This window comes from Eleutherodactylus coqui, chromosome 6, assembly GCF_035609145.1.
Source record: "Eleutherodactylus coqui strain aEleCoq1 chromosome 6, aEleCoq1.hap1, whole genome shotgun sequence".
Taxonomy (NCBI): domain Eukaryota; kingdom Metazoa; phylum Chordata; class Amphibia; order Anura; family Eleutherodactylidae; genus Eleutherodactylus; species Eleutherodactylus coqui.
In genome coordinates, this window is record NC_089842.1 from 240,968,571 (window position 1) to 240,991,813 (window position 23,243).

Sequence of the window (23,243 nt, forward strand, 5' to 3'; positions counted from 1 at the left end):
GGGGCAGAAACAGCTGTGTAGGAGGCTTGGGGCAGAAACAGCTGTGTAGGAGGCTTGGGGCAGAAACAGCTGTGTAGGAGGCTTGGGGCAGAAACAGCTGTGTAGGAGGCTTGGGGCAGAAACAGCTGTGTAGGAGGCTTGGGGCAGAAACAGCTGTGTAGGAGGCTTGGGGCAGAAACAGCTGTGTAGGAGGCTTGGGGCAGAAACAGCTGTGTAGGAGGCTTGGGGCAGAAACAGCTGTGTAGGAGGCTTGGGGCAGAAACAGCTGTGTAGGAGGCTTGGGGCAGAAACAGCTGTGTAGGAGGCTTGGGACAGAAACAGCTGTGTAGGAGGCTTGGGACAGAAACAGCTGTGTAGGAGGCTTGGGACAGAAACAGCTGTGTAGGAGGCTTGAAAATAGATAAAGAATTGCCAAACTCTGCTATGAAGGTGAGGTTGTGGAAGACCGTGTCATGTCACAGGTCTTACACCATGGCAATACTGAGCACAGCAACAAGATACAATGTAGTTATACTGCATCAGTAAGGTCTCTCCCAGGAAAAGGTTTCAGAGCAGACTGGGGTTACAAGATGTGGTGTTCAAGCTCTTTTGAAGAGGCACAAAGAAATGGACAAAAATGTAGGACCGTAGATGCAGCGGTCAGCCAAGGCAACTTAGTGCAGCAGATGAAACACATCATGCTTATTTCCCTTTAAAATCAGATGTCCAGCAGCGCCATCAGCTCAGACCTGGCAGCAACCAGTGGGACCCAGGTATGCCCATCTACTGTTCAGAGGTCTGGCCAGAGGTGATGATTTGGTCCCACAGAACCCTGATCTCATCATCAGTCTGTCTGAGATTACATAAGAAGACAGAAAGATCAGTGCGAGCAGATATTCACAGAAGATCTGTGCTTGGTTCTCCAGGATGTCTGAAACAACCTCCCTGCCGAGATCCTTCATAAACTGTGTGCAAGAGTCGCTAGAAGAGCTGATGCTGTTGTGAAGGTAACGAGCGTCGCACCAAACACTGCTGGGATTTACATTTCTCTTTTGTTCAGTCACTTTGCATTTTGTTAATTGGCAAAAGTGAACACCTCAGAGCAGTACCCTGACAGATAACGGTGTACACTTACCTGCACTTCTGCTACCACCTCCTGCTCATCCGCTTCCGCCAGAGACTTCACATCACTCTTACTTATCACATTACTAAAGTCTGAAATTAAAGAATAAATACATAATATATTTACTGGTATGGTTCTCCTACTGCTCAAGCCAATTACTGGTTGAGGATGATCCTGAGTTACATCCTGTATTATACCCCAGAGCTGCGCTCACTATTCTGCTGGTGGAGTCACTGTGTACATACATTACTTATCCTGTACTGCTCCTGAGTTACATCCTGTACTATACTCCAGAGCTGCGCTCACTATTCTGCTGGTGGAGTCACTGTGTACATACATTACTTATCCTGTACTGCTCCCGAGTTACATCCTGTATTATACTCCAGAGCTGCGCTCACTATTCTGCTGGTGGAGTCACTGTGCACATACATTACTTATCCTGTACTGATCCTGAGTTACATCCTGTATTATACTCCAGAGCTGCACTCACTATTCTGCTGGTGGAGTCACTGTGTACATACATTACTTATCCTGTACTGATCCTGTGTTACATCCTGTATTATACTCCAGAGCTGCACTCACTATTCTGCTGGTGGGGTCACTGTGTACATACATTACTTATACTGTACTGATCCTGTGTTACATCCTGTATTATACTCCAGAGCTGCACTCACTATTCTGCTGGTGGAGTCACTATGTACATATATTCCTATCCTGTACGGCTCCTGAGTTACATCCTGTATTATACCCCAGAGCTGCACTCACTATTCTGCTGATGGAGTCACTGTGTACATACATTACGTATACTGCACTGATCCTGAGTTACATCCTGTATTATACTCCAGAGCTGCACTCACTATTCTGCTGGTGGAGTCACTGTGGACATACATTACTTATCCTGTACTGCTCCTGAGTTACATCCTGTATTATATTGCAGAGCTGCACTCACTATTCTGCTGATGGAGTCACTGTGTACATACATTACGTATACTGCACTGATCCTGAGTTACATCCTGTATTATACTCCAGAGCTGCACTCACTATTCTGCTGGTGGAGTCACTGTGTACATACATTACGTATACTGTACTGATGCTGAGTTACATCCTGTATTATACCCCAGAGCTGCACTCACTATTCTGCTGGTGGAGTCACTGTGGACATACATTACTTATCCTGTACTGCTCCTGAGTTACATCCTGTATTATATTGCAGAGCTGCACTCACTATTCTGCTGGTGGAGTCACTGTGTACATACATTACTTATCCTGTACTGATCCTGAGTTACATCCTGTATTATACTCCAGAGCTGCACTCACTATTCTGCTGATGACTACACGAGAAGTCCTTGTTCTCAGCTACATAATGAATGACAACTTAGCAGGCAAAAACAATGACTGTTACCCATAGCAACCAAGGTGACAGGTTGCTATGGGTAACACTGACACACTTTGTCTGCCCCGCACTCATTATCTTACATTTTCGGCCTCCCCCTGCGTTCCGCGTCCTGCGTTGGGTTGGGGGACGTATACTCACACAGGAAGTAGACGCTGTACTTGGGTCTCCGCAGCTCCTTGATCAGGTACTCCACGTTTTCCTTTTGTTAAAGCGACAGAACAGAGAATTAGAGGACGCTTTACCGTAAGCAGCGCGAGGGGACGTGGCGAGTCACGCGGCGGCGCCATTACCTTGGTGGGCCGGAGGAAGCAGATGGCCTTCAGGTGCTTCATGTTCTCCCGGTTGCCCGAGTCGATGCGCTCAAACAGGTAGACCTCCTTCTGCAGGATCTCGGACTGCATGTAGACCATGCTGACCACGCTGGTCTGCGGGGAGCGAGACACCAATCACACCGGACCGCGAATACGCGGATATCAGACGGGCGATATACCGCCTGAGCGCTGCGGAAACCTTCCTAATTCGCAGCATATTGGCATCTATAACATTCAGGTTTTGCGTCGGATTTGTTTAGGGTGCTTTTACGCCAGGCGTGACGGGAAATCCGACTGCGGAACCGCGCCAAAATAGTGTCAGAAAGAGGCGGATTTTAGGCAGAAAATTCTACAGCGAATTCCGCCTCAGGGTATTAACATTTCAAAAAAACGTATCTTTCTGCCGCCATGTTTTTCGGATACGCATGCAGATTCAGCCACGTCAACGGGCAGAATCCATCTGCGGAAGTGTGGCGCAGGAAATCGCGATTGCGCATCAGTTGCACGCGTCACTTCATGTAATGGAAACGCGTCGGATCCGCGCCAAAACCAGCAGCAGAAAGCCATGGTTTTAGAGATGGAATTCCACCGCGGCTCGGCTTTAGATTACGCGGCGGACGCTCGGCTCACGAGGCCTGAAAACCGTAGCGGAGCCGTTAGTGGGGCTCATGAGGCGACATACAGGGATTTCATCTATAAGGCAGGACCCGCCTCCTCTGTGGCAAATACCGGCGCAATGGCGATCGATCCCACCCCAGCACTTATAAGGGGTATAGTATAAAGTGGCGCTTGCGCCTCCTCGTTGTGTAACCTAATTAATTAGCCCCTCCCCCACAGGACATACATACACATCCGGGGTGATGATGGACAAGTGGGTTCAACATTGACTGCGGCATCTATGAGGTTAACAGACGGAGGGCGCCCCCCGCTACAAGGTCATCGCCCCTCTGCCATGAGACCGCAGAGGGATGATCCATCGGTTGCCATGGTGACTGGACTCCAGTCAGTCGTGTCCGAGGCTGCCACGGCTTGTCATTGCAGGAGGAGTAATAATAAACTGCAGAAGTACTGCGGTGTATTATGTGAGCGATCCCAACATCGCAGGTTCAGGTCCGCAGCAGAGACTGAAAAGAACGCAAAAAAGTAAGAATACACATAAATCTTTGGCGCACTTATTTTTTTCTTCGTTCTTATGTTTGGCATCCTTGTACAATATACTGAGCACTGAGCTTATAACCCCGGATGGCAAGGGGGGGGGGGGGGGGGGGGAGGCAAAATGCATTTTTTTGGTCCTTTCCTCTCCCAAAAAACACAATAAAAGTTATTTTAAAAAAAGAAGCCATTTGTACCCCAAAAGGGGGCCACTAAAAACGACAGTTCATCCCATAAAGAGGAGCCCTAAGAGATCCGTCAGCGGAGAAAGAAAGCGCAAGAAGAGGGTTTTTGGTTTTTTTTTAGAAAACAAATGTTTTTCTTCCTATATTGGGCAAAAGTGGAAAAATATAAAAATTATATATAAGAGCTCGTTCACATCGGCGACGGGAGAAATCCTGACCGGAGCGGCGCCGTGTGGCCAAACGGTTCTGTCTTATGATGGGACTGAACGGCCCCGGACGGGCCCCCCAATTGAGTTAATGAACGGGGTCCGCGGGGTTTCCCTCCACCAGCACTTAAGATGAGGAACCCCCTCGCCATCCCGCTTCCTATACAGGCACATAAGTGGATGGTCACCTGACTGGCGCCAAAGTGTTCTGTTTACGGCGGTTCTCTATACAACAACCCATAAAAAAAGGACTATAATTGGTTGGGGGTAATTAGTAGGATGGGCAGCACAATATGCAAATTGTATAGGAATGCTAAGTGACAGTTGGCGGGTCCAAGCCCTCTTAAAGGGACGCATCACGTGACGTCCCCGCCCCTTACCGTCTCCTTGTCCATGAGCAGCACCTTCATGCCCGGCCCGCTGTCCTCGATCATCTTGGACACGTACTGCTTCACCGCCAGCACCACGTTCATGGTTGCTCCGCACTCAGCGCCCCGATACCAGCTGGAATCTGCCAACAGCACCTTCTTTTCCGGGGACCGCCGCAAAGCACGCTGGGAGTTGTAGGAATCCGACTTCTGGAGAGTACCGGAAGAGGGCGTGTCACTGACGTCATCGGGTGCCGTGAAGCTCGCCGGGAATTGTAGTCCACCGTGTGTCTAAGCGTTTAAAGCAGCGAACATGTACAATTCCTGTAACCGGGCTGCACCGCTACTGAGCTGGGGCTGAAATACAATGTATGCAACCCGGCTACCTGCAGTGTGGCCACACAGTCAGTAGTGGGTATAGCGGGGAAAACCATCCCAGCGCTGTGCCAGGCGGCATGGTACCCCCATAATATTCACAGCTGCAGTACCCTCATAGTAGTGGCATCCCTCGGACCCTAATAATAGTCACAGCGGTTGTTCTTCCATACTGGTGGCAGCCATACGCTCTTAACCCCTTCATGACGCGGCCCTTTTCTTTTTCCATTTTCGTTTTCCTCCCCCCCCTCCCTTCAAAAAAATCGTAACTCCTTTACTCATCCATCGCCGTCGCTGTATGAGGCTCGTTGTTTTTTGCGGGACGCGTTGTAGTTTTCACTGGTGCTATTTAATGTACTGAAAAACGTTTAAAAAATTCTAAGTGGAGTAAAATGAAAAAAGTTTTAAAGTTTTTTTTTTACTATACTACTTTTTTTTCAAGCACATTTCATTTTTTTCTGCGGTCATTTTGTGCGCGCGATAACATTTTTATTTTTCCGTTGATGTAGTTCAGCGATGGCTCATTTTTTGCGGGATGTCCTGTAGTATCCATTAGTACCAATTTGGAATACATACGACTTTTTGATCGCTTTTTATTGCGTTTTTTCTGGGAGACAGGATGACTGAAAAAGTGCATTTCTGGCGTTCTTTACTTTATTTTTCGGACGACATTCACCGTGCAGGAAAAATAATGCGCTACTTTGATAGATCGGACATTTGCATATTTTTATTCTATGATTTAGATTTTTTAATAATAGATATGGCGAAAGGGGGGTGATTTAAACTTTTACACCTTTTTTTTTTTTTTACAATTAAAAAAAAACTTTATTGATTTTTTTTTTTTACATTACTTTGAAGTCCCCCTGGGGGACTTTAACATGCGATGCTTTGATCGCTCCTGCAGTATGACATAATGCTATACCATTATGTCATACTGCTTTTTGACAGGCAGTCTATCAAGCCACCCCACGGGGATGGCTTTTGATAGGCAGTCTGGTAAGGCAGCCATGGGGCCTTTCATTAGGCTCCCGGCTGCCATGACACCTCTACGGATCCCCCGATCTCACCGCGGGAGATTTAAATGCCGCTGTCAGAATTGACAGCGGCATGCTATTGCCTGCGGGTGTCAGCTGTTATAAACAGCTGACGCCCGCACTGTATGAAGAGAGGTTGCCACTCAACCTCTCTTCATGCATACCCCGCCGCTCCATGACGTACTGGTACGTCATGGAGCAGGAAGGGTTTAATAGACATAGCAGCATTATTTCCATTGTGGTGCCAGTCATAGTACCCCCACAATAGTCTCACCATTGTACCCCCACAATAGTCTCACCATAGTACCCCCACAATAGTCTCACCATTGTACCCCCACAATAGTCTCACCATTGTACCCCCACAATAGTCTCACCATTGTACCCCCACAATAGTCTCACCATTGTACCCCCACAATAGTCTCACCATAGTACCCTCATAATAGTCTCACCATTGTACCCCCATAATAGTCTCACCATAGTACCCCCACAATAGTCTCACCATTGTACCCCCACAATAGTCTCACCATTGTACCCCCACAATAGTCTCACCATTGTACCCCCACAATAGTCTCACCATTGTACCCCCACAATAGTCTCACCATTGTACCCCCACAATAGTCTCACCATTGTACCCCCACAATAGTCTCACCATTGTACCCCCATAATAGTCTCACCATAGTACCCCCACAATAGTCTCACCATTGTACCCCCACAATAGTCTCACCATTGTACCCCCACAATAGTCTCACCATTGTACCCCCCACAATAGTCTCACCATAGTACCCCCACAATAGTCTCACCATTGTACCCCCACAATAGTCTCACCATAGTACCCCCACAATAGTCTCACCATTGTACCCCCACAATAGTCACAGCTGCAGAGAACTACAAGGTATATTCACACACTGCAGATTTGCTGCGACTATGAGATCCGTTCAGTGCGGGGGTGCGGGGGTTAGTCCGAGTAGCTGCACTCACATCATAAGAGACAAGCAGTTCTGTTCCATCAGTTCCAGTTTGCTGTTGGCTTTGCTACTATCCATCTAGCGTGTATCCATCTTTGGCGCCGCGTCTCCTTTGGCCGCGGACCGTTCTAAGCATTATGGATGCTTCTAATGAATTAGCTCACATTATGCGGCTGAAGTCTGAGAGTCTGTTCCGTAAATTTGCCCTCCGATGAAAACTTTGGCTTGATGCGGTCTAGGACTGCGTTGCTCATCATCTTGGCGGTCCGAGGAATTCCTAGGAGCTTCCTCTAATGTAGTGGCGCAGTACATGCTTTCCTGGCCCCCTCCATAATGTCATACATGTATGTCGTATGTAGATGCTCTGTGCAAAACTGTCTTGCCATTCTGTTATGTGTATTGCACAGCTGCAGCAAGTGATGGGTTAATGTCTGCTAAGTGTGAGCTGACTGTCTGTAAATGTATCAGTTCTGTCCTGTCATGTGGTATGAGTGAGGCTATAAATGTGAGTGCTTGAGAGCGGGAAGGGACTTCCATGTCTTCTGGAGTCGTAGTCAGGAGGTCCAGCTGCATGGGGGCACCTTCAGCCCTTATGAAGTGAAGATGGAGGAGGAGGAGGGATTTCCTGAGCGCAAGGATCACCATGAGCAATAAGTGAGCCCCAGGTAGAGACAGAGCGTGAGCCAGCCTTAGGTCTTTACTACACAAGGCCCCGTGCAGAGGTACTCTTCTTCTTTTCAATTGTTCACAGTCCAGCGCCCTGAAGTCTGGACCCTGCGGAGTGGAGGTACTCATCTACAACTGTCACACACACAGGCGATCTGATTTCTTGGATCGCTGTGTGAAGGTACTCCTCTTCAAGTCTTTCTGCATGCATACCTATTTCTACCTGCACGTGGAATACTATCTGTTTTGCCTCGGAGTAGTTATCAAGTAAAGTTATTTCCAGGTCCTGACTGTTCCCAGGGACCTGAGGTACTATATTACGGTCTGTGGGTCAGTTATTTCCCCGCCGATGTTCATGCTGGTGGATGCCGGAACGGTTGCATCACCCGTGACAACTCCTTCACCTGTCCTTGTATTTATTGGGCATCCCCATGCCGGGGGTGTCCGAGAAAGGCTCAGCCCTGCATGCGCACCTCCAGGAGGGAGCGTGGTGAGTGCCACCGTGACAAGCCAGCATCTTGCCCTCCCAGCTCCTCAGCATATGCCATCTGTCCAGGGTCACCATACGGGACGCTGCATTACCACCAAAGTTCGAAGGGATCAGCCTCCCTCCGGTCCGTTTCCTTCACTCATCGATGAACGACTGCCTGTTTACACGGCCGATCCGTCGTTCATTTTTCCTGTACGCGAAGCCAATGGGTTAACAAGGCAGTGAAGGCTCTCAGGGCTGCCACACATGAATGCCTATTAGGCCCTGCCTGCGCACATCTCAGTTTTTACAGCCTCCTAAATGCTGCAAGAGATACACCCCCCAAAAATGGCACAATTACAAAAAATTTTTAAAAAATTTTCAGTACATTATATGGTATATTAAATGGAACCATTGAAAAAATACAACTTGTTGCGTGTAAAACACCCCTCATACGGGTATAGCAGCGGAAAAAGGAAAAACCTGTGGCTCTTGGAAGGTGGCAACAAAAAAAAAGAAAAGAAACAAAACTTTGTGGGTCCTAATGGGTCCAACTGTCGCCAATGCAGCCACTGGTTGGGTAGATTAAAGGTAGCCCAGATTAGACTGGGGTACTAACTCTCCCAGGTCCTTAAAGGGGTTTTCTAAGCAAACACTATTGATCCTGTATCCTTAGGATAGATCATCAGTAGATGATCAATTGGGGCCCCCCGCCTCGGATCCTGAGCGATCAGCTGTTCCAGCGCCTATTGTCACCGGCAGAACACACAGGGTCCGGAGTGGAAGCGGATGGCTCCATGTAGTGGACGGCACTGGTAATTGCAGGCGCAGCTGGCATTACCTTTCATGGGAGCAGTTAGCTGCATCGGCCACTAGACAGGTGGCGGAGCTAACTGCATCCGCTCTGTATCCTGTGTGTTTTGCCGCTGACAGGTGATCAGTCGGGGTCCTGAGTGACAGACCCCAGCTGATCAACTATGGATGACCTGTCCTGAGGATACGTGATCAATAGTATACACCCCTTTAACAGCAGTAATAGCTGTATTGTCTGATGGCGGTCCTGACGACCTCGGTGCTCCCATAACAGTGACGGCCCCAACTCGCTAAGTGCATAGGTAAGAACAGAGCGGCACTCTGGGAATGGGGCACCTGGCATCGGTTTATGGGCCGCAGGTAACGCCAGGTAGTCTTCTACAGATCATCCTGAACTATGTACTACATTAACCCTTCGCTGCTATCCTGCTGCTTTCTGCAAAAACTGTCTATCAGTGCCGTTTTATATATCGTTTTTATGACTGGGGGGAGGGGAACTCTGTGCAGGAGGCCATGTAACCGAAGGCCGGCACTGATAGACAGCTATCTGCCCTAGTGATGGCGTTATCACTGGTTAGGGTCATACGTGTACTGGGAGAGGTAAAGGTACGCAGTGTGTTTTATATGCCCTCTATAGTCATAAATCAGGATTTTATTGGATGTTGCAAGTCCCATCCCGACCAGCAGATGGTGCCATAATGCCACATACACTCATTGTCAAAACCGAAGAAGTTGTCAGAATGGAATAAACTTTCTCTGTGTGATCGTAACATTGTTATAACTTGGTGATTACAACATCTTGTATCCAAGCTAGAGGGGGTACACAGGGTACTAGAGCCTCCATATCCGCCTGCCTCCACAGCAAAGGTAGGATTGAGGAGCTCATCCCAAGGTCTCTAGACATGTCAGCGGTCAAACTAAACCTGGATTCATTGCTGAAGATAACCTGGATCCCCTATAGCATTACGTCATACTGCAGGAGCGATCAAAGCATCGCATGTTGTGGTCCCCCAGGGGTGCTTAAAGGAAAAGCGAAAATAAGATAAAATAAAGTTGTATTAATTGCAAAAAAAAAGTAATAAACGTTTAAATCACCCTCCTTTTGCCATGTCTATAATTAAAAAATCTAAATCCTAAAAAAAAAATACACATTTAGTATCGCCGTGTCCGTAAATGTCCGATCTATGAAAGTAATGCATTGTTTACCCCGCACGGTAAACGTCGTCCGAAAAAAAAAAAAGAACGCCAGAGATGCATCTTTTCAGTCACCCTGTCTCCCAGCGATAAAAAAGTCGTACATATTCCAAATTTGTACTAACAGAAACTACAGGACATTACGCAAAAAATGAGCCCTCGCTCAACTACGTCAACGAAAAAATTAAAAAAGTTATTGTGCGCAGAAGATGGCAGCAGAAAATTGAAAAAAATTAAATGCCTTTTGGAAAAAAAAGAGTAGCATAGTAAAAAAAAGTATACAAGTTTGGTATCGCGGTAATCGCACTGACCCATAAAATAAAGTGATCAGGTCGCTTTTGTTGCAGTTTGTGCGCCGTAGAAACAAGACGCAATGAAAGATGGTGGAATGTTTTTTTTAAATTTTTTTTATTTTACTCCACTTTTTTAAAAGTTTTTCAGTACATTATACGGTACTTTAAATGGCACCATTGAAAAATACAACTCGTCCCGCAAAAAAACAAGCCCTCATACAGCGACGGCGATGGATGAATAAAGGAGTTATGATTTTTTTGAGGGGGGGAGGAAAAAACAAAAATGGGGAAAAAAAGGGGCTGCGTCATTAAGGGGTTAAAGGAGATGTCCCGAGGCAGCAAGTGGGTCTATACACTTCTGTATGGCCATAATAATGCACTTTGTAATATACATTGTGCATTAATTATGAGCCATACAGAAGTTATAAAAAGTTTTATACTTACCTGCTCCGTTGCTGGCGTCCTGGTCTCCATGGTGCCGACTAATTTTTGGCCTCCGATGGCCAAATTAGCCGCGCTTGCGCAGTCCGGGTCTTCTGCTGTTCTCTATGGGGCTCCGTGTAGCTCCGTGTAGCTCCGCCCCGTCACGTGCCGATTCCAGCCAATCAGGAGGCTGGAATCGGCAGTGGACCGCACAGAAGAGCTGCGGTCCACGAAGATAGAGGATCCCGGCGGCCATCTTCAGCGGTAAGTATTGAAGTCACCGGACCGCCGGGATTCAGGTAAGCGCTGTGCGGGTGGTTTTTTTAACCCCTGCATCGGGGTTGTCTCGCGCCGAACGGGGGGGGGGTTTAAAAAAAAAAAAACCCGTTTCGGCGCGGGACATCTCCTTTAAATGGGGTTTCCAGGGAAATACTATTGATGACCGATCATAAGGATAAGTCATCTATAGTTGATCGGCTGGGGTCCGTCACTTGGTGTAGTGGCTGGCGCTTGTAACTGCAGGCTCCTATTGATTTCAATGAGAGGGATCCTGCAGTTACAAGCGCCGGCCACTACACAGAGGTTGGTGAGGAGACTTCCACTCCGACCTCTGTGTATTTGTGGCACTGACAGCATGCACCCGCTCAGCTGATCAGTCATGGTCCCCAGCGACGGACCCCAGCCGATCAACTATTGATGACCCATCTTGATGATCGGGTATCAATAGTATTTTCCTGGAAACCCCTTTAAGGTATCTTTACGCAGTATGACTGTTGAACTCACAAGCGCCCAACAGCCGTCCCAGCGACTATCACTCCTCGCTTTTAGTCGCTCAGTGAATGCAGTCGGAGCAGCCAGAGACCTTTTCCGGACGGCCGCCTCCATTCACTGCAGTCAGCCGCTCAAAGATTGAACAACTCCTGTTTACATTCTGTAAAAATATCTTTATACAGTATAATGCAATACTTTAGTATTGCATTATACTCTATTCTGACGGGCATTCTATTAATACGTCTTAATTGGCAATCATTCATGGCAGGCTTGGCCCCAGGCTGCCATGACACCCAGACAGCACCCTACAAGAGGCGGGAGAGGCCGATCAGGTTGATCAGGACATTTAAATACCTGTCAGAATAGTTATCTCTGCGTGCAGCTGCTGTCTGCCAGAGATTGCCTCCTCCCACCATGTATGGAGCAGATTTGTCTCCAGGGCCCTATCCATATAATGACATGCAATACATACCCATACATGTACGGCACACATTGGGAAGGGGTTGAAGGGTTATGCCATTTTATAAGGGCATTTCTTCAACTTTTTATTTTACCATTTTCAATAGCTCTGTTTGCTGTCAGTGAATGGAAACTACTGCTTAGTTTCAGGTTTAAAAATGCACACTGAAATTCCGCTTCATTCACATGAGCGTATATCGGCCGCGTTTTCATGCCTGGCTGATTTACGCTGCCCATCTGATGCATTGGTTTACATTGAATCAGTTCAGATGGGCGTATTCCCAAGGCGTAAAAGTGCCCGGCCGGCCAAGATAGTGCATAGGAGCGCATTTCGGCTGGGCGTTTTTACACCGGTCAGGAAAGTTAGTTCAGGAACTATCTTCTGGCCTCAATACTGCGGCAGCTCCCATAGACTCCTATGAGAGCCTAGGGTAGCCGCCGGAAAAGGGAGTTGGGAGGGAGTTTAGCAGTGTGTCTGCTAAACTCCCACCCCTTTCCTTCCCTCTCTCCGCCCCTTGCTGGCTGTTTGCAATAGGAGGAGGCAGGATGGGGTGGGGGCTAGTTGCTTAGCTCCGCCCCTGTCCCGACCATCCCATTGCAAATAGTGCCTCTAAAGATTCGGGGACGGCGCAAACTCGCTCATCTCTATTAAAAATCCTTTGGCTCTTGGAGGGCAGCAACACAAAAGCAAATCTTTAAAAAGGAAAAGTTTTTTTGTGTACAAAAATAGCAAAACATAAAAAAACTTTCTAAACTTGGTGTTTCCGGAATCGTGTGTCTTCTGGCCGGAATAACAGGAGCGCGGCTCGGCCCCTCCAGCACGGTTGTACGGACCCCGCTGAGCAGGAATTCTCTAATGATCGTCTGCTTTGGTCAACACGGCCAAGTTTCTGCATAATTAGTGCTCATTTATGAGACGAGCACCTTGTGTTATTGCAGGCTGCTGTGTGCTAATACAATGTGGCCTCTGTGCTCACTGTGCAGTGATTGTGCCCAGCCCCGGTGCATGCTGGGGAAGTGGTAATGACTTGGCCCACGTGTTCTCCAAGCAGGTTACTCATACATATAGCGTGTTCAGGAGATACCTGAGTCACCGACTACTCAGCCGCACCTGATGGTGGTGCCTATACTGTATACAGCGGCCTCCGCCACTCTTACCTCACCACAGGACTGCCGCATCAGCGCAATTCTGCACCGCCGGACCCTGAACTTTATCTGACGAGGCCTTGAGCGTGACCGCAGCCGGGCACCATTGAGCTGCACATTACAGCATTACATGCTAGTGCAGGGAAGCTGCTGTATCCGTGCCAGGACTGCGGGTGACTGAACTCCGCCACACCCTGAGAGAGCATATAATATATACACTGGCTGGCCCCTTTATTAGAGACCCCCATATAGTGGGCCGTTGGACCTCGCTGGTCATCAGAACCCCAGGAGTTTATCGTGGTATAGATTCCACTAGATGATGAAACCGTTCTGCAGGAATATCGGCCCCTGCGGACAGGAAGCTGCTTGTAGTTGCTGCAGATTAGATGGCGGTGCTGACATGTTCTGACCGGCTGACAGGAAGGGGTCAGCGATTCATGCTGCTTGAGCCAAATTCTGACTCCCATCAGCAACAGTAATCTGGATCCATCTGACCAGGAGATGTTTCTCCGCTGCTCAGTGATACAAGTTTTGCGCTCTTTTGCCCGCTGGAGTCTCTTCTTTCTGTTTCTCTTAGACACAATGGCGCTGGGACTGGTCGTCTGCTGTTATACCATCCGTGCGGAGGAACGGCAAGTTGTGCGTTCGGACCAGGTAGTTAGAGCTCCAGCGTTGTTTTTGGCTGCAGACTTCTTGACTGTGTGGTGCCTATTCATCAGAACGATTCCTGACATCCTCCTCCGACCCCTTTCGGTGAGGAGTTGTTTCCCTCCACAGGATCCCCTCTCACTTTGCATGAGGAAAACCCTCCGCGATGGACAATGAGCCCCCGGCTAGTCCAGCAACGATGACCGGCCTCGCTGGAAGTCCCTCAGATCGCTGGATTTTCCCATCTAATGTGGATTAGAAACTGATCCACGGAAAACTTGTCACGTGATTTCATGCTGCACTCCGGGGTCACGAGGATCATTTACATACAGGGAAGCGCCAATCATGAGAGCGGCTGAAGATATTGGAGCCGCTAAGGTGCAACCAATCAGGATCGATCATCAATACTTGGTCAGGGGGGTCTGCCACTTAGTATACCTGTTGACCAGCTGATCCTCGGGCCCACTGTCTGTGCAACCAAGCCGGCCGCCCTTGTTGGGTCAGAGCCAGAAGTGTAATAGAAGGTTTCGCTAACATTGATGAAGCCGTCTATTACACATCCAGCTCCGCCCCCAATGTGGCTGCACTGACAGCGGGCCCGAGGATCAGATGACTGGCGGGGATCCTGAGCAGCAGATCCCCGCTGATCAACACAGGTCATTAATCGTAAATACCGTAAATATATATATATTTCTAAGGCTGGATTCACACGACCGTATATCGGCTCGGTTTTCACGCCGAGCCAATATACAGTGTCCTCATCTGCAGGAGCAGGAACTGTGCTCCCGCCCCCTCTCTGCCTCCTCTCCGCCCCTCTGCCTATTTGCAATGAAAGGAGGCGGGATGGGACTGGGCTAAGTTACGAGAATTAGCCCCGCCCCCGTCCCGCCTCTCCCCACACTGCATTCTGACAGGCAGCCTATCAAGCCACCCCACCACAATGATGGCTTGATAGGCAGTCTCTCAAGGCAGCCAAATAACATTTTATAATCTAATGTACGTCATCACAACAGGTCATCTTATAATGGATTCCCTGTCCCTGATCTAGCTAATTTCTTCCCATTCTATGTCACATGACCCTCCGCCTGAAAAATATCTTCACTTCCTCTGACATCTTGTCCGCATTTGCTACTTCCTCCCCTGTCCATAGCCTCCAACATCCTGTGAGCAGTGCATGATGGGAGGACAGGAGAGGAAGCACTGAGCTGTACAGGCAGTGAGAGGGAGGTTGGTGCTGGTAAGTTGTAGGACCTGTAAGTTGGGGGCGGAGCTAAAGCACTGTCCGTTAAACAAGCTCTATGCATGCTGGGAGATGTAGGTAACAGTCTGTTTTGTTTACAGCAGCAGATCGCCAGTTGCACCAGAAGTAGAAGAGGGTCCAGGGCAGTAGATAGAAGGTACAGGTTGCCGTTACTTAGCTGCACCTCCTGGATTTCAGCATTTCTATTTTGTCACCAAAAAGCCCCTTTAAGGCTCCTATAACCTAGCAGCAGCTGATCGGGTGGCAAGCGGTCAAAGACAGCCTAGGACCCCAAGGAGAAGACCGTGGCAGTTTATAGTGGCTTCTGCCTTTTTCACTCTACAGCAGCTGTGTCGTTCCATTTTGGGTGGGGTCCACATCTATTAGACATCCTGCGGCCATGCCATAAATGTCTAGGATGGGAATACCCTTTTAGAAAGAGGATGAAAATTCATACAGCTCTAATTCGTCAAACAGATGAGGGGTTGTTACAATGTACCGTGTCCTATTAGCATGTGCCGTTACGTTCATGTGGGCAACAGAGCACCGGGCGTACACGGACGTTACCCGGATAGGGAAGACCAGGTGAAACCACCACCGATTAACACCTCTCCCTATCTCCTACAAAGGAAGATGACCAAGGACCCACCTGAGCGGGGACATCGCCCCGATAAAGAGCGGTCCTGTGGTCTTTGGATCCAGGACCTTGCTGCCCCTAGGAACCAACGCACCCAGGCTAAGACGCATACACATGCCACCATCAACAGGGACAAGTGGACAAGATAAGAAGACACACAGAGCCATAATCACACCATAGAGCAGCCAATACACAGCTAATGTTAATGCTATAAATGCCAGGTATTAGTTGTGCCAACAGGTAAGTGTGGCGGAGGTTCTGTTACAGTCTGGGGGTGTTTTGCGTGGCACAGTCCCAGCCTGTTGGTAGTGGTGATGTGGTTGAACCATGAACATGGAGGTGTACCTTGACATTCTAGATAATAATGTGCTGACGATAATGTGGCAATACTCTGGGAAGGCAGGTAGCAGGAGGATGTAGCAGAGTTGTGCAGGTAACAGGATGATGTAGCAGAGCTGGGCAGGTAACAGGGCGATGAACCAGAACGTGGAAGTACAAGGATAATGTAGCAGAATCAGGCAGGTAGTGGATGATGTATTAGAGTTAGGCAGGTAGCAGATGATGTAGCACTGCTAGGCAAGTAACAGGACAATGTAGTGGAGCTGTGCCACTAGTGTAGTGGTGGAGAGTAACAGGGACCCTCCATAACGTATACATGCATTTGTCTTGTGCCTATGTGTTGTCAGTGTCTTTCATGTTGCATGAATATGATGTGTATTGCATAGCTGCAGCACTGAATGGGTTAACTGGTATGTGAGATGTCTGGAAAATGTATCTTGTTGTTTGTCACATGATCGTGCTTTGTATATATGTGATTGCAAGGTGTTTTGCAAGAGAGTCCCGTTCTGGGCTTGCAAGAGCAGAGGTTGGAGTTCTGCAAGTGAGCCACACAGACACCATCTGTTCTGTGTGGGCTGGAATGGAGGAGGCTGAGAGATATTCACCAGCCTTCTCTGGGCCTGCTGTACCCAGGAGATGCCAGTGTTACCCCTAAAACACTGAGTGAAGAGAGAGGAACTGCCAAGCAGCGTTGAGTGCTTTCTTCTTCCAAGTGTGAGTGTTGACCGGTTGAGAGCTGAAGAGAGTAGAGAAGAGTGACCGGGAACAGAACCCCGCAGATAACTTGGACTGTGGATTCCTCTGCTACTCTGTGATTTCCTCCTTGTTGCACCACTTTGTCAAAAACGCTATCTTTTCTCCCTAGGGAGAGCACCTAAACGGTGAGTGAGTGAGGAGACTCAAAAGGCCATTCATGCTCCTCTTTGCAATATGCAAATAAGGGAGATGGAATAATACCTCCACAGTGCCACCTATTGGAAGGCAGCATTCCTTCAAGTCAAAGTTAGACTCTTTACACAAGCCTTGTAACAATGACTGGGAATTAAAAGCACAGCCAGACTCCATGCACAGACAGCTGTTTCAGGGTATTTGCTCTTCATCAGTGTACGGAGGAGCATGAATGGCTTTTTGAGTCTCCTCACTTACCATCTAGGTGCTCTCTCTAAGGAGAAAAGATAGCATTTCTGACCCCCATCCCAGGCCTCTCAAGCAAAACCAGACTCCTACTGCAGACTGATGAAGGGCAAATACCCTGAAACAGCTGTCTGTGCATGGAGTCTGGCTGTGCTTTTAATTCCCACTCATTGTTACAATAATATAAAGAGTCTAACTTTGGCTTGAAGGAATGCTGCCTTCCAATAGGTGGCACTGTGGAGGTATTATTCCATCTCCCTTATTTACACCACTTTGTGTTATGCACCATTTCCCTGCTGGCATGTGGAGCTACAGTTTTGGACTGTATATAATTGCTCAAGTAAACGAGCATTGCTGACCGCTCCCGATTTTGCTCCTTAAACTTTTCCCTGTGTGTGTGGACCACTTATTTCACCATCTGGAATCACCGCGGAGGAAGGAACAGTGGCGTCACGAGTGACAGGACTTTCAAGGTAATTTGTGCATCTTGTTCCCCCCCCCCCTCGTGAAACTTTCCTCAGCAGTAACTTGGACAGGTCCCGTGCTACCCCCAGGAGAGAAGATGGTAGAGCTGCATGACAAGGTCTTATCTACCCTGGTATCTCCTTGGCTGTAGGCCCGCTCCTCGGATGCTGCACTAGCAGACTGATGTAGCTACCTGGTTTAGCAGTTTACAGGGCCAGACCTAGGAACAACTGCACTGGTACTCAGGCAAGGCATGAGCGAAGTCCCAAGATACAAATAAGTTAATGAGTTCATTAGAAGCCACTGTGGCAACAAAGACCAGTGAGAGTTACCCACTGCGTGTCACAGTGGACCATAATGTCACGACATGCTTGTCCTGGCCAAGAACCCAGCGGGGTGTATGGAGGACCTAGCGACGTGATGCCTATCTCCGCAGAGATGCAGGCGGACCGCGCCAAAAAGGTGAGCAGCCAACAGCCATATGATTGGTGGAGTACCTGATAGCCACATCATAAGAATTACGGATTCCAGCGCACCATGATATAGTTCCTTATATGCACCACCACATCATGTGTGCTGAGGAGCGGGATATAAGACACTTCTCCATGGCTGCTCAGAGGAACGTTGGCCGTCTGACAGCCAAAAGCCTGTAATTGTATCCTGTACTGAAGCCGGCAGTAAATGTGATACTGGGAAGTGTCCGCGTTTACATCCAAGGACGCCATCAGCGCTGTGTGCAACAACCACAGGTAGCATATAGAGTCACCATATAGAAGTAACCGCTCCGTATGATCAGGACTGGAGCATCTGATGAGGGATTATTGCATCTCGGTGGGTGGAAGGCGGCAGAGTTCAGGATACGAAGCGGACACCGGACATACAATAATATACATTATTACAACTAATGACGGCAGGGAAATATACCCAAGAAAGGATAGCAAACTGTTGGCAAATGTTGCGTAACTTTAACGTTCCGTCCTGCGGTCCTATCACTATCCAACTATCAGAAGACTTAATATACACATTACGCAATTTTTGATTAATGAACACAATTTCAATAACATTCTCCGTACACCCAGCTCAATCATGTTTCTGCAGAAAGTACTAACTGAGAGGTGGCACTTTGCGGCACACAGAGTCATTATCTGACAAAGGGATCGTCTGAGGACTTTGTGCTCAGAAGGCAGACATAAGTTTTTGGTACAAAGTTCCAGCAAAGCTCTGACTTACCTCTGGCAACGTACAATAGCCAACAAGTGTGCTCTTGTCTGACTGTACAGCACGATATGACTCTGGCCCTTTCTGGTAGGACTGCTTACTGTCTGTCACTATTTACCCGTGTGATTGTTCTCAGTAAGAGAAACCAAGTAATCTTGTAGATATGATATCTTTTAATGGCTAACAAAAATACATGAAGTTATAGTGAGCTTTCAGACCTCACAGGGTCCTTCCTGAGCACAAGCCTGTTTCTTATTGGAGACCATCCTCACTTACGACCTCCAGGGTTCTCAGTACCATGTAGAGAACCTAGACTCTCAAAGCCCGTTGGTGGTTTTGTAGCGGCCCGAAGTCTATATATCTGGCCCCTCCATAATTGTCATACATGTCGTGTCTTTTATGTGGATGCACTGTGCAAAGTGTCTTGTCTGCTATGTGTATTGCACAGCTTCAGCATGTGAGAGGTTAATGTCTGCAGGTGGCTGGGATATGTTTGGAAAATGTAACAAGTCTATGTCTAGTCACGTGATGTGGTATGAATATAAATATGAGTGATTGAGAGTTAGGTGTGGTCTTCTGTCTGTGGTCGTCTGCCATCTTCAACGGTTAAAAGTTGAGTAGGACTGCCGGCCACATGGGGGTACCTTCAACCCTCATGTGGTGAAGTGATTAAAGCCAAAGAAAGGTATCCTGATGTTCCAAATCCCAGGAACCACCTGTGAGGAGAGTCAGAGAGAAAGGAGCAATTTACCTGCTAAGCTTCAAGTGAGTGCCTTCGGAGTGTTTTATCCCCCTCCTGTGTTACTCTGCATCCCGGAGTGTGTATCCAGGAGTGGAGCTTTACAGATAACGAGACTGTAGGCCCGATATCATCCTATCTCCTCCTCCCTGACTGTCAGCTAAACTGTCTTTTACCTGCACAAGCGAGTAAGCTGTATTCTGCAAAAGTGTAAAGTAAAGTTTGCCAGTCACTGCCCGCTCCCAATGATTGAGATTCTCAAGTTTAACCATGTGTGGACTTGCTTTATTTCTACTGCCGAAGAGTCAGTGAGAAGGAACGATGGCGTCACGAGTGACAACTTCTACAGTCCACTACACACTTATACAGGTAACCGCTACCCAGCATTGCTTGGAAGAGGCCTAGAGGTGCCTTGGCCGAGGTTGCATGCGTCCCTCCAGGGAGGAGTTTGGTAGAGCCACCATGACAAGTGCCACCTCTACCCCGCCCGCTCCTCAGCGTGGGCCTTGTGTCTCGGTCACTGCAGTTTCCAATCCGAAAAGCGGTAGGATGATGTGTCGCTGTCTGTAGCGGTTCCAGCACTGGTGACCCTAGCTGTAGTCTTTGGGATTCAGCTGTCCACCTCTAGAAATCCTTCCTGAGCACAGCGTTTGCCAGCACTCAGCAACACTTCTCTGGCTGTTGCTTCTCTCTACCACTGCGTTCCGATCTTCAGTGACACAGCTCTCTTCATGTCTCTTCACTTCCTCTTCTCCAGACCCAGGGAGCCATGTGACCTCTGCTGCCAATGAGAAAATATGTAATAACGGCCACCGCTGAGCCTGCATCTCTCAATAACAGCCAGATGGCACCACGGGATTACATATATGAACCATACATACATACACTTTCCATTTTAATAGGACCGCCAGAGATAACTGAGAACGTTTAATGAGCGTTTTGTGAGCATGCATGACCACCACTCCATCCGGGGACCTTCAGGACCCCCGTTCTTGTGATCAGTAGAAGTCCCAGCAGTCAGACCCCCAACCAAGCAAATAGTTATCTTCTGTGCTGTGGATAACTTCTTTTCATAGGACAACCCCCTTCCTTCCCCAGGACTTATATGTACGTCACGGGTAGGAAGGGGTCCAAACGGAATGACGTACATTTACATCATACGGATGGCGCGAGCTCAGGAGTTGAGCCTGTACCGTCTGCAGCAGGAGCCAGATAGCTGACTTCACATTGCAACCATTGAGTGCCAGGCCAACCAGATGTTTAACAGTTGCCTCCGGATCTGCCATAGCAAGTACTGGCAAGGAAATCACATAATACACTGCAGTACAGAAATACTGCAGTGTATAATATGAGCAGTCATAAGATCACAGGTTCAAGTCCCCCAACAGCACCTAAAAAAAGCTTTTAAAAAATGAATGTAAAAAAAAATATTCAAAAAGCCCGTTTTGCGCACTTTCCAGCTTTTTTCTTTAATGCTTATGTTTGATATCACTACATCTGTAACAACCCATACAATCAATTGAAATTACTTTTTGTCCTGCACAGCAAACTGTATGAAAAAGCCAAGAAAGGGTTTTTATTGTAAAAAAAAAGGGGTAAAAAAACTCAAAAGTACAATTTTGGAATCATTATAATCATATTCAACCATAGAAAAAAGTTATAACATTTATACCACATAGTAAATGCTGTAAAAAATGGCAGAATGGATGTGTCCCCTCAAAAAAAAAAGTATATAATTAGAGATGAGCGAGCGTACTCCTTAAGGCAAACTACTGGAGCGAGTAGTGCCTTATGCAAGTACCTGCCCGCTCGTCTCCAAAGATTCCGGTGCCGACGGGGGAGGAATGGGGGGGGGAGATCTCTCTCTCACTCGCTCCCCCCCACTCTCCCCTGCTCACTCCTGCAACTCACCACTCTCCCCGCCGGCACCCGAATCTTTAGAGACGAGCGGGCAGGTACTCGCATAAGGCACTACTCGCTCGCATAAGGCACTACACCTTAGAGAGTACGCTCGCTCACCTCTATATATAATACATTATATGCATCCCAAGATGGTGACAATAAAACCTACACCTCAACACACGAAAAAACGACCCTCATATGGCCAAGTCGATGGCTTTTGAAAATTAGAGTTGAAAATCCCCAAAAATGATGACATCCTTAGGTCCAAACTAGTCCACGTTTGTCAGGCAGGCGGATATGGATCCACCAGGCCACTCACCGGTTTGGCTTTGGGCTAATTGTGGAGGCAGCATCTGAGGAACCGCTTGACCCTTCCAAATAGGTTACCATCATCCAGTTGTGTGTCTGCTGACGCTGCACTGGGCCGAAGTGTGGTACCTGATGGTCTAAACAGGAGTGTAGTCCAGAAGGGCTGGTGGCTCAGGTATAGTACTGAGGTCCAGGCAGGAGGGCAGGCAGCAGGCAATAGCGAAGTCCAGAATACAGAGCCGAGGTCAGGGAACCCAGGAGTCAGAATGGGTAGAGTCTGGCAACGGTCAAAAACAGAATATGCTCTAACTGGGTCTTTGCCACAACTGGCGGTTCGAGACCAAATTGCTTCGGCATTTGACATGAGGGCAGAATGCCTAATACAGCAGGCAATGGCTGGTGGTTGGTGGGGGCTGGCCCTTTAACCCCTTAATGAAACCCCTTAAAGATGCAACGATTTTTGGAGGATTTTCATCCCCACATTTCAAAAGCCATAACTATTTATTTTCCCATTGATGTTACCATATGAGGACTTGTTTTTTACGTGGCGAGCGGTAGATGTTATCGGTACCATTTTCCGTGTACATATAATGTATTGTATAACTTTTAATACATTTCTGTACCTTTTAAAGGGGGTTTGATTTTGGTGAGCGCTGAGAACCACGAGCCGAGGGCCCGGTCAAGAGCTTCAGGAAGTGGAAGTGGAGCGGTGTGTGTGTGGGGGGGGGGGGGGGGGGCATCCGGCATGAGGCTGAGAGATGGCGGTGGGACTAAGAAATGAAGAGTGTCCCCATTGACTTCGGGAGCCGTAGCTGGAGCCTTGGGTGCTTCCTGGTTAACGGAGCTCACCCATAGCGATACCTCATCAAGCTGAGGAAGCCCACCGACTGGAAGCTACCAAGGACGAAGGCTGACCAATGATATCACACGGCCTGTACAGGTGTTTAGCTTCTGCAAAACAAACTTACCTGAGACGTGAAAATGGCTGTGATTGGTTAACCCAGCGCCGGCTTTTAATTGGCTGACGCCGGCGCTGGCTAGCCAATCAGAGCATTATCTTTGCTGGAGGCAGGGAATTTAAGCCCTGCTTCCAGAAAGAAATGCTCTGCCGGCATGGAGGACAACGCGGCAGCCTGCAGGAGCGACGGGGACCTGCAAGCCCACCGGAACGCCGGCGGTAGGTGAGTATTGGTGTTTGTTTTTTTAGGTGTAGTGTAGTTAGGGGTTATTTTTGTGTAAATTTTTTTTCCAGAATTTTGGGTGGGAAGTAGGAGGTGCGTCTTA

General features: G+C 48.2%; 1 protein-coding gene across 1 annotated transcript in view; it reads right to left on the reverse strand.

Annotated features, from left to right (window-relative positions):
• VPS45 (vacuolar protein sorting 45 homolog) overlaps positions 1 to 4,913 on the reverse strand; it is a 42,668-nt gene extending 37,755 nt beyond the window's left edge. The window contains exons 1-4 of the mRNA XM_066609177.1: positions 4,733 to 4,913; positions 2,789 to 2,923; positions 2,637 to 2,697; positions 1,115 to 1,194 (exon numbers count right to left, since the gene is read on the reverse strand). Coding sequence (XP_066465274.1) covers positions 1,115 to 1,194; positions 2,637 to 2,697; positions 2,789 to 2,923; positions 4,733 to 4,825 — 369 coding nt within the window. The 5' untranslated portion in view covers positions 4,826 to 4,913. The remainder of the gene's footprint in view (positions 1 to 1,114; positions 1,195 to 2,636; positions 2,698 to 2,788; positions 2,924 to 4,732) is intronic.
• Between the last annotated feature and the right edge of the window lie 18,330 nt (positions 4,914 to 23,243).